Source organism: Ceratotherium simum, chromosome 40 (genome assembly GCF_057802395.1).
Source record: "Ceratotherium simum simum isolate JZ-2026a chromosome 40, ASM5780239v1, whole genome shotgun sequence".
In the NCBI taxonomy this organism is placed as follows: domain Eukaryota; kingdom Metazoa; phylum Chordata; class Mammalia; order Perissodactyla; family Rhinocerotidae; genus Ceratotherium; species Ceratotherium simum.
The window spans coordinates 5,128,211-5,145,975 of record NC_141939.1 but is presented as its reverse complement, the minus strand read 5'-3'; the positions used below and the strand labels follow the sequence as shown (position 1 = coordinate 5,145,975).

The window sequence follows — 17,765 nt, the reverse complement described above, 5'->3', positions numbered from 1 at the left end:
CAGAACTGTATGCATAGCTATTAGCTGTGAAAATAGCACAGGTAAAATTCTACCTGACAACATTCTACCTGTGTTTATAAGCAATCCCACAACATTTTGAAAACGGAAAATAGTGTGAAATTGGTGTTTACATATTGATTGTTCAACTCCGACTAAATTCACCAACTTCACTGTTTTTCAACTAAATCACTTCTCCAATAAATATCCTAGAGCTTGCTGCCAGATTGGCCAAGAAGAGGTGTGATTGGCTGTGAGTAATGAAAATGCAGAAGCCATGCAATGCCCACGTGGATGACTCTGAATATAGACGCAATGACTTTATAGATACTGCAGTTGTACAAATTCCTGAGCGCTGAGGCTTAACGTCTGCTTTCAAACTGAAACATCTCCAGGCTCCACAGAACAAAGTGAAGGCAGCGCCACAAAATTAACTGGCAAAGACGTGTGTCAATAAGATCATTCATAAATGTATGAAAGTCTGTTACTACGGTGTAGATTACATCTCACATTTTTCAACCTAAACTTTTAAGAAATAAAAGAGATTATTTTTTTCAATTTAAATTTCAATTAAAACGCTAATGAGCATTTTAATTGGTATAGTAGATGAATATTTGCTGGCATGGAACAATGTTCACAATAGATTGTTGAATACAAATGAGGGTACAAAACAGTATGTTCAGTTTGACTTCATTTTGGCAAAATAAAAACAAAGAACAAAGGATACGTATGTAGGGAAAAGGGTCTGGCTAGATAACTACCAAATGATTCGTCTATGGGGAATGATAACTCTATTATTCCTTTCTCTTTCACTTATCTATATCTTCTAGTTTTTCTACAATGAATATATATAGCTTTTGTAATAACTGTCCTTTTTAATTTTTTAAATAAAATAAGCTTTTCTAACAGTTTAGTTTTCAATGCTACTATATTCAAAAGCAACAAAATGCCGTGTCTTTAGCAGCATCCCTAACCACTTCGCACCTAACATTCCTGTCAGCTAAAGGATGAGATGAATAGCCACCTCACTAGGTTGCTCTAAGTTTTAGATGAGATACTTTGATGAGATCAAATGCTTCTCTCAGAACCTAGTATGAGGTCTCATCACATACGAGGTTAGGGACCTTGCCATGGCCCATCAGGAGTAAATGACAGAGCTGGGCTGCAAGCCCAGACTATCTGACTGCAAAGCCATGTGCTGAACCCAGATTAGGGCAAAGCAGGAAGCCTTGATGGGATGCTGCTAAAGACATGATGATGGTGATGATGATGATGATGATGATGATGATGATGATGATGATGAAGACTTTCCAAAGGTGCAGACTAACGTTTCCAAATTATATCCTTTTTTTCAAATCAATTGGCAATAAAGAGCTTTGAATTCCATATTCATCAAATAACTAAAACTATTTTATTCTGTATATGATTTGGCGATGAATTAATCTTTTTGAAAGAGCTAAGGTAAAATTATCTGGTCCACTGGAAACTGAAAGTGCCAGTTATCATTTTGTAATGAAGAGTTGCTAGGGCAACCTGTCTGCTCAATACTTCATTTCCAAGGTGACAGATTTGATGCTGGACCGGGACACACTAAAAATCAAAACAGCACTGTGTTTCAGAAGAAGAAAGAGCCCATATATGAATGAAACAAAGAGCTGGGAACAAAGCCAAGCACAGCTTTTCGGTTCTACTTAGACAGATGTGGCCGTGCACAGAACATAGGAGTAAAAGTCAATTACATTTCTCAATGAAGTGAGTTAAGATTCATGTTTCCTTTTCAGCTACATTCCATTTTTTGTCTACATTTTCATAAAATGTTAGGTCTGAATCTCAAAAGCCTGTATATCTCACTAAGGGGGATATATGTTTAGATTATTGTTTTCCTATTCTTTCCATTTATAGCTGAGGGTTTCTTGCAGTCAGAGGAAATATTAAGGAATAAAATATGTAAGTGTGCTTTGAGGGTGAAATTGGAATTTATTGCAGTATATTTCCATCATCACCATGATTCTTGCTCTTTCTATCAATAACGGAGGAGGGTAAGCATGCTGGGCAGCATGCTGCCTACCCTCAGGTTTGTGATGAGAATTTACAATGCCACAAAAGGCACCAAGACAAGTGCCCATGGAATGCACTTGAAAGATGTTCATCCTCTTCCCTGGGCTTTGCTTTCTAGAGTCAGAAGACTAGAATGTTCTCCTGAAGAACAGGACTCTCACTACTCTTTTTCCTATTTTTCCCTCCTTGATAATCACTCTTGACATTCTTCTCTCTCTCAGCCAAGTATGATTAGTCCTGTCCACTTGACCTTATGAACAGCCTTAGATCCATCCCCAGAGTTGCCACCTGGGTCACAGCCACCTAAGCCTTGCCTCCTGACCGCCCCCTGTCTTCCCAGCCTCAAACTTCTCCAACTATTCTGCACATTGCAGCCAAAACCCAAATTTGATCTTCTCTCTCACCTGCTAAAACCTCTTCAGTGCCCCTCAGGATGACATTCAAAATCCTTAACTCAACCAAGGCCCTTCCTTCACCAACTTTAATGCCTTTCTCCAGTCACACTAAACTTTCTTTGGAATGACGAACTTTCTCTGACCCTTAGACTTCCCCACATGCTCTCCCACTGCCTAGGACACTCCTCCCCACCTCGTCAGCTTCATAACTCCTTCTCTTTCTTCCATCTAGACTTGGACTGAACAGATCTCCCAGGTCCAAACTCTTAAGGCCAGGTCCAAAGGCTTCTCTGACAACTGAAACTGGGCTAGGGGCCTCTCCTGCATCCTCACTCTGCACTTCCCACTCATCACATTTAACTAGAACTTCTTATTTTAATTGCTATTTCCTCCACAAGGTTGTAAGTTGTGTTTGGGTAGGAACATTGACTGTCTTGTTTGGCTGTAAGGATACAGGGCCCCAGCTCAGGGCCTGCATACAGTAGGCATGTAATACTTATTGAATATTGTTATAATAAAAGCCAGCATTTACTGAGTGCCTGCTAAGTACATTATATGCGTTACTTCTTTTAATCCTATAACAGTCTAAGAGCAGCTATATCATTATCCCCAGAATACAGATATATTTCATACATCCTGGAAAGCAAATTTCTGAATGCTGGAGTGAGTTATTACATTTACACCTTCAGAATATGAGCCGGTGAGAAGAGGACAGGTTGAATAAGAATAAGATTTTATGTTTGCGTACTGTTTTCAAAGCATTTCTACACTCGCAGAACTAATGCTTACCAACTTATATAGAGTTCCTCTTAGGAAAAAGGCTGTCTCAGGGATATAAACTAGTGGAAATGTGAAATTTATTTGGAGGGTGTTTGGTTTTATCTGTCAAAATTTTAAATGTACACACCTTTTGGGTCCAGCAATCCCACTTCAGGGAATCTATTCTAAAGATACACTTGTACATGTGCCCAAAAATCTATGTGCAAGGAAAGCTGTTACAGGATTGGTTGTAATAGAATAACACAAAGTAAATGTCCATTAATACTGGGGAAGAAACTTGTAACAAATAAAAATAAGATAGACCCATCCAGCCATTTGTGACAATATGGATGGACATTGAGGGTATAATGCAAAGTGAAATAAGTCAGAGGGAGAAGGTCAAATACCGTATGATTTCCTTCATTAGGTAGTAGATAATAACAACAATAAACAAACACATAGGGACAGAGATTGGATTGGTGGTTACCAGAGGGGAAGGGGGGAGGGAGGAGGGTGAAAGGGATAATTCGGTACATGTATGTGGTGATGGGTTGTAATTAGTATTTTGGTGGTGAACATGATATAACCTATGCAGAAATAGAAGTATAATGATGTACACCTGAAATTTTGACAATGTTATAAACCAATGTTACTGCAATAAACAAAAAATTAAAAAAAAAAATAGACCCATATTTACGCATGTGGAAAGGTCTCTAAGATCTTAATTTTTACAAGATAATTTATATAAGATGAAAGATAATTTAGAAAAGATAAAATAGCAAATCCATATGGCATTGCTTTATTTATGTTTATTAAAATTATTATGTATATGTATACAAACATATGTTATGTATACACATATATATGCACGTGTGTGTGTAGAAAAATGATTGAAAGTATATTCACCAAACTACTCAGAGTGTTCCCTTCATAGATGAGTGTGGTTGAGGGAGAATCTTCCACATTTTCCTTTAAAGACTTCAATTGGTCATTATACACTGAGAATGTATTCATATATTACTTATCAAATAAAAATAAACCAATAAATTAATTAAAAATTAAGTTCCTTTTATATTTATACCATTTTATCATTTGTTTTAGGTCTAGTTTTCTTAACTTTTTTTCCTTGGAATATCATTAATATATATTCAGAATTAAAAGTATTACTACAAAAACTAAAAAGTACATAAACAAAAACCAATAATCTCACCATTCAGATAAATACTAATAACATTTTGGTAAAAGAGAAAAGGGAGAGAGAAAGAATGCCATGTCTACATCATACATACGTACAATCAAATTCACATATTATATATGGAGTTTTGTACCCTGATTTTTCCATTTAGCATTATATTGAGAGCTTTTCCCCCATGTCATTACTTATTCTTCAGAAACATGACATTTAATGAATGTATGACATTCCATCATATAGATGTGCCTACTAGATATTCAGATGGTTTTCAATTTTCTCATTGTTAGATATAAGGCAGCAATAATAATTCTCTGAATATATTTGCCAGTATTTCTGATTATTTCCTTACATAGATTATGAAATATCTACATATGGATTTGCTGGAGGAAAGATTGTAAGATAACACCTCTGAATATATTGCCAAGGTTGCACCAATTTATACTCCTACCAGCAGGACATAAAAGTCCTAATTTCATCCTATCCTTGCCATCACTGTTTATTAGTATTTTTTAACCTCACAAATTTGATAATGGGGGGAAAGCTGTATAATTGTTTTTCAATTTGCATTTTTTCTAAATGCATATATTTGGTTATCAGTAAGAAATCTTTTTTGTCTTTGGTTTCGACTTTTTTTTTTTTTTACTTTTTTCTCCTAGATTTTCCACTGGGGTTTCTATCATTTATTTATTCCTTTATAGTATGAGTATGTGTGCATCTGTGTGTGTGTACCAAACACTGATTTATACACTCACACACACACACGACACATATGGATTTATATGGATACACATAGCAAACACACATATTTAAGATATTGCTCCTATAACTGTCACATATGTTACAAATATTTTCTGACATCTGCCTTTATTTTATTTATATATTTTTATGCAAAATAATGTTTTTATGTATTCGCTCTATAAATTCTTCCTTTATGGTTTTTTCCTTTAATTTTATGCTTTTGCTTCCCTATGCTATCGTATTTCTTTTTTTGAGAAATTTACTTTTCAATGTATCTTGGGCTATTGGAAGTTTAGAAGGAGACTTGATAAGCACAAGAAAATTCTATTTCCAGGGAGAGTTCACTAAATATATTGTAGTCCAGATAAAACTCAAGAAAATTAATAAAATAAATGCAGAGAATATGAGAAGCTGTCACCAAACTTCCTAGAAGAAATAAATCTGTGTCCAGTTTCCCTCTGTTGCTTCTGGAAGAAGTCAAGTTCACGTGATAAGTTGATATCTGACTAATCAGATTAGAGTTCACTGGAGGCATAAATAGAATCTGCCAGTCACAAGATCACTGCCAGGGAAGGACCACTCACCTTGAGGCAAAGTCATCAGGAGCCCAGCCTAAGCGATCACACATCACCTCCAGAGCAACAACCACCGGGCATGTCAAACAGGATGCATGCTGAACTCCATGGCTATAATTTCTTAAATGTGACTAACAGACAAAACTCACCAATTTGTCAGCTTCCTCCAAATCTCAACTAGTGCAAGACCACTTGGACAATGTCTTTTTTTTTTTTCTGCCTTTGATTTTTTTCAACTTTTTATTATGGAAAATTTCAAAGATGTAAACAAGTAGACAGAATAGTAGAAGGAGCCTCCTCCCATTCTACATTCTTATTATCCAAATTGAACAATTATCGACTCATGGCCAGTCTTGCTTTGTCTACTCCTCCCTTCCTGCCACTACTGCCACCATCCAGATTATTTTGAAGCAAATTCCAAACATCCTACATTTCTCCTGTAAATATCTCAGTATGAGATAAGGTCTTTTAAGGATATTATTTGCATTTAGAGACTGTAAAGCCCGATATATTCCTCTTTAAATTGTTAGTTGCTGTTACATTTGCCAGGAAGCGCTCCGGTTCAATCTTCGTATTCTCTTTTCTTTTGTGTTCCTCATCCCTGCACAGTCTTTCTGCTACAGTGGATCTGTTCTTGCTAAGGGCAGGGAATTGTTAGCTGCCCAATTCAAGGGCAACTTTTCACTACTTATTTGGCCTTCCTCCACATTTAACCCTACCACGTCCTCCTGCTGGAAGCTCTTTTTCTCCTTCCAGGACATGAGTATCGCTCTCTTATGGCTCTTTTGTCTGGTTCCCTCTCAAGCTCTCTTTCTCTCTCTCTTCTTCTCTCTTTCTCTCTGCCATTTTCCTCTGGAGACTTTTATTATGGAAAAGATGCATTGTATTTAGGAAGAGGAAGTAAGCAAAGGAAAGACATAACCTCTCACAAGTTCTCCCTGTCCTTTGACACTGGATGATGTTCACTCAAGGCTCAGGACTCTGATCTAGAGGCTCTTCAAACATTTCTGTAGCTCCACACTGCCACCCATCAGCAATGAGCCACAAACAGCCAACCCAACAAAGGCCAATTTCTTCTCAGCTTAAAACCAAAAATGCTCAAGAGCTTTTCTCCCCATTGTACTGCCTTTACAAATATTTTTTTTTCCAATGGCTGAAATCCATTTCTGTTACCACTGTATAAGAGTGAGGGACACTACTTTTTATTTGAACAAGAAATGAAAAATACACCAAGCAGAGACGTATAGATAATCAGTTTTACCTCATCAAAGACCTTGGACACAACATACTTGTCCAGAATGGGAACGTAGGTGGGGCTGTGAGGGACTGCTGCCACTGACAAGGCATCCATGATGGTGAGTTTCTTGGCAACCAAGCCATGGGTCTCGAGCCAGATTGCTGAAGATATACCTAAAGAACTAAGAATATAGACTATGATGTTTTAAAGTTTATAATAAACAAAAACATAACAAAACTGTCCTAGTAGAATTAAAGTACTCACTCTTGGTCATAAACCTGGCTCCCTTCTCGAGTCAGTCTTTCTAATGCTTTGTCATCTGGATATTCATTTGCCAGGAGGATGCTCATTTCTGTGGAAGAGGAAATGGCAGTGATATAATTTCCTCATATATGGGGTTTTGATCAAAATGCAAAAGGATCTTACATATCTGAGTTCAGTTGTGACTGAGGGCTAATAAATGGACCATATTTCAGAGAACACTGATCCGTTAGAGTGGGTTCTCGAGCAAGACTCATTTGCAATTTACACTAAAGACCAATGCATAGGTAAACATGGTACCATCACTGCACTATCATTGCTTTGCTTATCTACCTCACCCCATATCCACTGAGATCTCTCTCCATGGAAGAATGAGACAGAATCATTCTCTCATTCTCCAGAAAACACATTTTTTAAATGTTAAATAAGAACACCATTAACCAACGATTGCTCAATGTTGCCCTCATTAGACTCCTCTTAAATTATACAAGAGAGCCTTGATCAACATTTTGGTTTCTGATAGTTTGTTTTGTGGTTCCTCTACTCTCTGCAGAAAACCAAAATCTCAATTAGGTCCCATTTAGTTATAGGTTCAAATCTCCAAACAAATATTTGGAGTTTCTAATGTATATCCTTATGTAAACTTGGATCTATAAACGGAAAGGAATACTAGCTAGTTGAATCAGCAGCATCTAGGAAGGGTGTTTGGGAGTGAGTTAGCTAAATGTCTAAGAAATCATATCCTAAGCGTCGTATGATAAGCCCTTTAAGGACTGTGCATGTGGAGGAAGTATGATGGGTTAATTGAGACTGAGGAAAAGACATCACACTGATCAGCACTGAAGAACGCAAAGTTTGATTAAGCTAGGACTGAGTGACAGCGGGTGTAAATTTGTCACTCGAGTGCTTCCTACTACCTAGGGGATTGTGTGTGTGTGTGTGTGTGTGTGTGTGTGTGTGTGTGTAGCTGGGATTTATCATCTATCAGCTATTAGGGAAAAGCACTACTGGAATTAAACTTTTAGACATTTACTATTAAGAATAATGATTTTATCAATAGTAATAAAAATTGAGTGGAAAAGTCATATTTTCCTCACATGTAGCCCCCAAAAGCTGACAATAAGGACCAGAGAGGGGATCATCACATAGTGCCACTACCTATGAATGAAGGGAAGAAAATAAACCAACTATGAAGCATTATTTTTTCAAATTCAAACCACAGAGTGGCAGCAGCATTACCACTAGCACCGTAGTGATGCGAGCCACGTGTATGTGATACTCCCAGGCACAAGAAGTGCAAGTCTTGCCCCAAGAAAATCGAGTTCACTAAAGCAGGTAGACCTGATTTACAAGGGAGTCCTCTGAATAGGAAGCAATCCGGACCCACTTAAAAATGATTTGTTTCCCCCTAAAGCATCTGTGCCCAGCTCTTTCAGGAGCAGCCACGCTGGGCGAAGGGAGGCCAGCCTGGGCTTCCTGACGTAGAGACCCTCTCTGGCTTGCCTCTGGCACTGGGGGTGTTCCAGCCGCTGGACTGGGAATGGCCGTCCTTCCTCTCTCTGCAAGCTGAGCTCTTGAGGGAGGACATCTGGCTTCTGAGCAGGCTGGTTTTGGTTGCTTCTGTTGGTATCACAGGGAGAGGGTTAAAGGAATTTGGGATGGAAGAAGACAATTTATTAGATGCGACTATTTCCTTGGATCCTTAAAATAAGAATGCAGCTTCAGTTTCCCAACCCTCAGAGGACAGTCTGCCACCAACTGAATGCTGCGGTGATGGCTTGCTCCATGGATCTGAGTTCAAGCTCTGCCCCTCCTGGAGAGATACCTGCTTCCACGCTCATTCAAGTTGTCGGCAGAATTCACTTCCTGGCAGCTGTAGGACTGAGGCCCCTGTTTCCTGTCTGGCTGTCAGCCGGGGGCCTCTTTCTGCTCCTTAAGCACCTGCATTCCTGCCCACGTGGCCCTCTCCATCTTCAAATCAGCAACGACACACTGAATTCCCCTCATGCTTCAAGTCTCTCTGACTTTCTCTTCTGCCACCAGCTGGAAAAAGCCCCTGCTCTTAAGGGCTCATATGAGTACACTGGGCCCTTCTAGATAACCCCGTCTTAAGGGGTTTCAGGAGCAGCGTACTCATGGGAACTATGCCTCATCATATTCACAAGTTTCAGGGTTTAGACCGGAACATCTTTGGTGGGCCGTTTTAGAGACTCTGCCTACCACAGTTGCTGTCCAACAACTTTATGCATATTATTTATATTATTTTCTATGTTCTGTTGGGTCCCTTCAACTAGCAAGTGCACACTTATCAAATATTGACATTTAATCTGTGTGTTTTAGAGGGTAATGAGCCTGTATCGAGACATTTTGATTACTTTTCATATGCGATTACATAAACTACACTAATTGTAAATGTATTCTGTACTTCACAATTTAGAGGCACAAATATCAAGGCTTTATGTAGTATTCATGAATAAAATATGTCCTTGTTTTCAATAAGAAGGGACTTACCATCTCCTATAAGAAATTAGATAATTAGAGTGAAGAGTAATTAATAATCTACAAATTGTCTGTCTTTTGCACAGAAAAATAACACCAGTGGTCTCCATGCATGGAGATAGGAGTGTGCTACGTGTTATTCATTGTTTTTCTAGGCAACAAAAGGGTGAGTCCTATCTTGCTTGCCTCTGTAACCAGAAATTAAGAAGGGTAAATTTTCTTGGGAGCTATGTCTAAGAGCACAAGAGATAAATGATCCACATGGGAGAGGTGAACTCCTGCCCTGACCACACTCTCAGGCCACTTTGATCAAAATCACTAGGCAAAAACAACCACATACACTGGTGTGCCAAAATTAAAATTAAATTTAGCTCCCAAAGTCCCCAAACAAAAAAAACTGTATTTTTCTTAAACTCTGCAAATACTGAATAAGAACATATTTATCTGGCAGTGGATTCAAGCATTTAACTACTCCCCAAGCTCTGTATATTCAGTCCCCACATTTCATCATTCTTCTACATTAAAAACTGAAACAGAATAAAAATTCAGCACAGGGTTGCAATAGCAAGGATCCTAAATCTAAGTGAAATGGTGGAAGTGATAAAAGGCCATTAAAATGTTTAGGATGAGTAGCAAGTAGTGTCTTTAGCAAAACTCAGATTTATTGGAATGGGCAGCAGGACTGGCAAAAGGGGTCTGATATGGGAAGCCTCTTTGTTCCCATGGGCCTAAGACATGCCTCCCTTGCACAGAGGCACCGGGACAAGTGGACAGATCATGCAAGAGGGACCAAGATACAGCAAGTAGCCCATTCCAGGAAGCCTCTTGGTCTCTCTGGGTTCAAGGTTCTCCTCCTCTGCCCAGAGACATGGGGACACCAAGAGACAATGGTGGGGGGAAGCCATAACAACCCTCTCCCACTGAGAGACATCTATCACCCCGGCCTGAGGAAACTCTTGCTGTTCCCCCAGGCAGCACCAGCAGGGACCAGTAGGAGCCCCAGTGACACCAGAAAACCAAGCACCAAAATAATACCACAAAGGCTGTGAAAATTAAATTGCCATTGGACCCACAAAAGCAGATCAAGGCCTATGCACTAACCTTAACCAGGGCAACCACTTCCTAAAATAAAAGATTTAAATAGGATCTAGAGTCCCTGACATAATAGACAACATGTTCAAGATATTATTAAAAACTCACCCGCCATATCAAGAACCAAGAAAATCATACCTTAAATGAGAACAAACAGTCAAATGATTCCAACACCAGAAGTTGGAATTATCTGACAAGAATCTCCAAGAAGCTGTCTTAAAAATGTTTCAACAATTAATCACAAATTCTCTTGAAACAAAGGAACGAATAGAGAATCTCAGCAAAGAAATAGAAGTTATAAAAATTTCCAAGTGAAAATTGTAGAACTGAAAAATAAAATAGCAGAAATAAAAAAACTTGTTGGATGGGCTCAGTAGTAGAGTGGAGGTGACAGAGGATAGTATCAGAGAACTTGAGGACAGAATAACAGAACTCAGCCAATTGAACAACAGAGAGAAAATACATTGAAAAAAAGATGAATGGAGTCTTAGGGACCATGGCATAATATCAAATTATGCAACATTCATATTATCAGAGTCCCCAAAAGACAGGGAGAAAGAAAGTGGGACTGAGAGACTATTGGAAGAAATAATAGATAAAAACTTCCCAAATTTGGTGAAAGACATAATGTACAGATTCAAGAAGTTGAGCAAATCCCAAACAGAATAAATCCAAAGAAATCCACGCCAAGATGCATTATAGTTAAACACTTGGAAATTAGAGACAAAGAAAAAATCTGGAAAGCAGCCAGAAAGGACACATTACCTATAGGGGAACACCAATTCCAGTGACAGCAGATTTCTCATTTAAAATTTAGGAGGCCAGAGGAAGAGGCTCAATATTTTCAACTACAGAAAGGAAAGAACAGTAAACTACAAATTCTGAATATGCCAAAATTGTCCTTCAGGAATGAAGAGAAAATAAAAAACATTCCTAGACAAAGAAAAAGTAAAAAAAAAAAAAAAAAAAAATATGGCTAGCAGACCTACCTTTAAAGACTGAATAACAGAAAGTTTTTCAAACAGACAGGAAATGATAAAAGGAGGAATTTTGGAGAATCAGAAAGGAAGAAAGAATGAAAGAAAGCAAAAATATGGTACATACAGTAGACTATCCTTTCCCAATGAGATTTATAAATTATATTTGATGATTTAAATAAAAAGTATAACACCACCTGATACTCAAGACAATGATATTTAAAATTAGGGAAAATAAAGAAATCGAAATTGAAGTAAGATTTCCACCCACACACAAAAGTGGTAAAACGTTGATGCTAGTAGATTCTTATAAGTTGCACCTATATGCTGTCATATTCAGAGAAATCATTACAAAAAACATAAAGAGATACACTCAAAAACACTACAAATAAACCAAGATAGAATTTTCTTAAAAGTTCTAATAACCTGAAAGAAGGAAAGAAAAGAGAAATGGAGGAATGAAAATAAATAGAAAATAATAAAATAATAGAAGTAAGTGCTAACATACCAATAATTACTTTAAATGTAAATGGTCTAATTACACTAATCAAAAGACATATGTTGGTAGAGTGGATAAAAGAACACTATCAAATGAGATACTCTTAGAAGAAATTTATTTCAAGTACAACATAGGCAGGTTGAAAGCAAAGGATGGAAAAAGATAAACCATGCAAATATTACCAAAAAGCTGGAGTAGTTATGTTAATATCTGATAGAGCACACTTCAGAGCAAAGAAAATTTACATAATAAAGTGATCAATCCACCAGGAAGACATATAGATCCTAAATGGGTATACACAAGCCAATACAGCCTTAAAATATTTGAAGCTAAAACTTAACGAGCTGAAAGGAAAAACAGACAAATCGACAAATACAGTTGAGGATAAAAAGTAGACAGAGTATGTTCTCTGACCATAGTGGAATCAAACTAGAAATCAATAAGAGAAAGACAACAGGAACAACTCTAAACACGTGGAAGTTAAACAAGACATTTATAAATAATCTATGGGTCAAAGAGGAAGTCTTAAAGGAAAGAAAAATACTTAGAACTGAAGAAAAACAAAAACACAACAAATCAAAGTATGTGAGATGCAGCTAAAACAGTGCCATGTTTTGAAAAATGCCTCTTAGGTGATTTCATCATTGTGAGAACATCATAGAGTATACTTACACAAACCTAGATGGTATAGCCCACTACACATCTAGGCTATATCGTGCTAATCTTATGGGACCACCATCATATATGTGATCCGTCATTGACCAAAGCATCGTTATGTGGTACATGACTGTATCTCAAATCAATAATAAGTTCCTAACTCAAGAAACTAGAAAAGAAGAGCAAAATAAAACTAAAGCAGGCAGAAGAAGGAAATAATAAAGAGCAGAAATCAATGAAATTGAAAATAATAAACATTAGAACAAATCAATGAGACAAAAAAGCTATTTTTTCAGGGAGGGGGACCAATAAATCTGATAAAACCTCTAGCAAGATTGAAAAAGACAGAAAGAGAGACAGAGAGGGAGAGAGAAGACACAGAGCACTAATATCAGGAATGATATAGGGGACATCACTGTAGATCTTGCAGCCATTAAAAAGGTAATAAAGGAATACAATGAACAAATTTGCACTCATAAATTTACAACCTAGAAAAAACAGACCACTTTCTCAAAAACCATAAATTTCCAAAACTCAACTGAGATAAAAAAGACAATATTAATAGCCCTAAAACCACTTTAAAAAATTGAATTTTTAATGAAAAAACTCCTGGAAAAGAAATTTCCAGGCCCAAATGGTTCCATGATAATTTTACCAAATATTCAAAAAAGAATAGTATCAATTTCTTCCAGGAACAGAAGAGGAGGGACAACTTCTCAACTCATTTGATGAGGACAGTATTAGCCTGATACCAAAATCAGACAAAAACAGTAGTAAGGAAAAGGAAGAAAACTCAGAACAATATCCTTCATGAACTTAAATATAAAATTCTGAACAAAATATTAGCAAACTGAATCCAGCAATGTACTAAAAGAATTATACACTAAGGCCAAGTGGGAAATATTCCAGACATACAAGGCCACTTCAACTTGTGAATATCAATCAATGTAATCCACCATATCAATAGACTAAAGAAGGAAAATCATATGTCAATTGACACAGAAAAAGCATTTGACAAAATCCAGCACCAATTCATGACAAAAACTCTCAGAAAACTAGGAATGAGGGGAACTTCCTCAACTCTATAAAGAATATCTACAGAAAATCTACAGCTAAAATCATACTTAGTAGTGAAAGACTGAATATCTTTCCCCATTAAGACCAGGAAAAAGGCAAGGAGGCCCACTCTCACTACTCTTATTCAACATAGTGCTGGAAGTTCTAGCCTCTGCAACCAGGCAAGAAAAAGAAAGAAAGCGAGAAAGACGAGAAAGGAAGATAAAACTGTCCCTATTTGCAGGTGCTGTATTGTCTGTGTGGAAAATGGCAAGGAATCCACAAAAAAAAAACAAAAACAAAAAACTCCTAGAACTACTAAGCGAGTTCAGCAAGGTTGCCGCTTACAGGATCAACACACAAAATCAATTGCATTTTGATATACTAACAGTGAATATATGGAAACCTATATTAAAAAAAACAGTACTATTTATAATTATTCCCCCCAAAAAGAAATAATTAGTTATGCATTTAACAAAACATGTACATGATCTGTAAGCTGAAAATTACAAAATGCTCCTGTAAGACATTAAAGAAGACCTAAATAAATGGTCATGTTCATGGGTCGTGTCATGTTAATAGGTTGAATGAATCAACATTGCAGAGATATCAGTTGTCCCCAAATTGATCTATATGTTTAATGCAATTCCTATCAAAATCCCAGAGAAGTTTTTTATAAGCATAGACAAACATATTCTAAAATTTAAACAGAAATTTCAGGCCCTAGAAGATTTAAAATAATTTTGCAAAAGAAAAATAAAGTTGGAGGAATCACTGTATCTGATATTAGAGCTTACCATGTAGCTACATTAATCAAGACATTGTGGTATTGGTGGAGAGACAGACACATAGACCAGTGAGTGAAACAGAATACAGAATCTAGATTTAACCCACACAGATATGCCCAGCTGATTTTTGGCAAAGGTGTAAAATTAATTAAATGGAATAAGTGTAGCCTTTTCAACAAATGGTGCTGGAACAACATCTATAGGCATAAACAAAACTAAACAAAATCTTGATCCAAATCTCACATCTTATACAAAAATTAACTCAAATGGATCATGGACTTAAATGTAAAATATAAAACTATAAATCTTCTAGAAGAAAACATAGAGGCAAATCTTCAGGAATTAAGGATAATGAAAAAGTTCTTAGATTTGACACCAAAAGCACGATCCATAAAACGAAAGACTGATAAATTGGATCTCATCAAAAGTTTTTCCTTGGCAAAAGACCTTAATAAGAGGATGAAAGGACAAGCTACGGACTGGGAGAAAATATTCTCAAACGACATATCTGACAAAGGCCTAGTATCTAGAATACATGAAAAACTCTCATAACTCACCAATAAAAACCAAACAATCCACGTAAAATGGGCAAACGGCATGCACAGGCCTTTCACCAAAGAAGGTGTACAGAATGCAAACAAGCATACGAAAAGATGCTCAATATCATTAGCTATTAGGGAAATGCAAGTTAAAACCATCATGAGATATTACATATCTATCAGAACAGCTAAAATAAAAAATAGTGACAACACCGAGCACTGGCGAGAATGTGGAGAAAATGAATCACTCATTAATTGCTGGTGATAATGTAAAGTGGCACGGCCACTCTGGGAAATAGTTTTGCAGTTTCTTATAAAACTAAACATTCCATTACCATATGACATAGTAATTGCACTCCTAGGCATATCTTAAAGAAATGAGGGGCCAGCCCCATGGCGTAGTGGTTAAGTGTGCGCGTTCCGCTGCTGGCGGCCCGGGGTTCGGATCCTGGGTGCGTACCTAGGCACCGCTTGTCAGGCCATGCTGTGGCAGCGTCCCATATAAAGTGGAGGAAGATGGGCACGGATGTTAGCCCAGGGCCTCAGCAAAATGAGGAGGATTGGCATGGATGTTAGCTCAGGGCTGATCTTCCTCACAAAAAAAAAAAAAAAAAAGAACGAGGAAAAAGAAAAAAAAGAAATGAAAACTTATATTCACATAAAACTTGTACACAAATGTTTATAACTGCTTTATTTGTAATAGTCAAAAACTGGAAACAACCAAGATATCCTTCAACAGATGGGTTAAACCAACTCTGGCACATCCGTATCATGGAATATGATAAAAAGGAATAAAAAGCATAATAGCATAAAAGGATAATAAGCAATAAAAAGGAATGAACTATTGATACATGCGAAAATTTGGATAAATCTGCAGGAGTGAGAGTGAGTGAAAAGAGCCAGTCCTCAAAGGTTATGTATTGTATGATTGCATTTATGTAACATTTTTGAAATGACAACATTTTAGAAATGGAGAACTTAGTGGTTCCCAAGGGTTAGGAAAGAGTAGAGGAGGGAGGAGGGTGTGGTTATACAAGAGCAACACCAGCGATCCTTATGGTGATGGAAATGTTGTGTATCTTGACTGTAATGGTGGAAACACGAAACTGCACGTGATAAAATCGTATAGGAGTACACACACGCACATGAACATAAGTAAATCTGGGGCAATATTGTAGCATTTTTTTTTTCAGGACGTTGCCATTGGGGGAAACTGGGTGAAGGGTAGGTTATACAGGATGTCTCTGTATTATTTCTTACAGCTGCATGTCAACGTACAATTGTGCCAATAAAAATTTCAATCTAAAAAACACAGATTCAGGGCCAGCCCAAGTGATCTAGTGGTTAAGTTCGGTGTGCGCCACTTCGGCGGCCCCAGGTTCGGTTCCCGGGTGCGGACATCCACCACTCGTCTGTCAGTGGCCAGGCTGTGGCAGTGGCCCACATACAAAAAAAAAAAGAGGAAGATTGGCAGCGGATGTTACCTCAGGGCTAATCTTCCTCAGCAAAAAACAATTAAAATAAAATAAAAAACACAGGTTGAGGTTTCTTTTCAAATATTACGTGGGTTTAGTTTTATTCTACCTTCTTGCATGGAAGGAAAACCAGTAATGAGATTCAAACCATTCTGTTCACTGATACCTGCGTGGAGGACTTTCTTTTTCTGAGTCTTTTGATTTGACGGGTCCCCTGGTACTTTTGACATATTTAGCGATGACGTTCGTGTTGATTCAACATCAGAGTGAGGTTCTGCACATTTTTCTGGGGTTGAAACCATAGAACAGATTTCTTTTTGATGCCTGTTTTGATTTAGATAAAAAGTAGACAGAGAAAAAGAAAGAATGAAAAAAAAAAAAAGGAGAGGGGAAACACAAAATTTCCATTAAGAAGGCAGAGTTAGATCAATACAATCAAGTTGAATGCTGCAAACTTAAAGAAGTGAGCCTTTCTCCATTTGGCTAATATAAGAATAGTCATTTATCCCCATCCCATGCAGAAGAGTAGACAGGGGCCCAGCCGGAGTCATTAGACACGGCTCACATTACAGCTCTCTTCCTTCCTGGCTGTGTGACTCAGTGCAGTCACTCAATCCTCTCTAAACTTCGTCACTTTCCTCATCTATAAACTGAGGGAAACTTCAGCTGCTCACTGACTGTGTGGGGCTGGCGTGAGGATTAACACAAGCGAGAGCTGGTTGTAAACCAGAAAGCCATTTCTCTACCAAAGGGTTGAACAGCCAGCTCTTATAAAAGCCAGAGAAGGAAAACCCCTGCCTTGGACCCTCTATGCCAGCACTAGATTGTGGCAAACCATTCTGGTGAAGATCTGGGACCGGGAGGGACCCCAGAACTGTCTGAATATTTTCCCAGACACACCTTCTCTGAAGCTCTGAACACAACAGCCACAGAAAGGAATTTCCAGAACAATCCCCTGCTCCAACACTGTA

The 17,765-nt window shown here is 37.6% G+C and overlaps 1 protein-coding gene across 1 annotated transcript in view; it reads right to left on the bottom strand.

Annotated features, from left to right (window-relative positions):
- VWA3B (von Willebrand factor A domain containing 3B) overlaps window positions 1-17,765 on the bottom strand; it is a 188,826-nt gene that overhangs the window by 63,659 nt on the left and 107,402 nt on the right. The window contains 4 exon segments of the mRNA XM_087426182.1: window positions 6,976-7,132; window positions 7,216-7,303; window positions 8,716-8,832; window positions 16,961-17,118. Of these exon segments, the coding sequence (XP_087282308.1) occupies window positions 6,976-7,132; window positions 7,216-7,303; window positions 8,716-8,832; window positions 16,961-17,118 (520 nt within the window).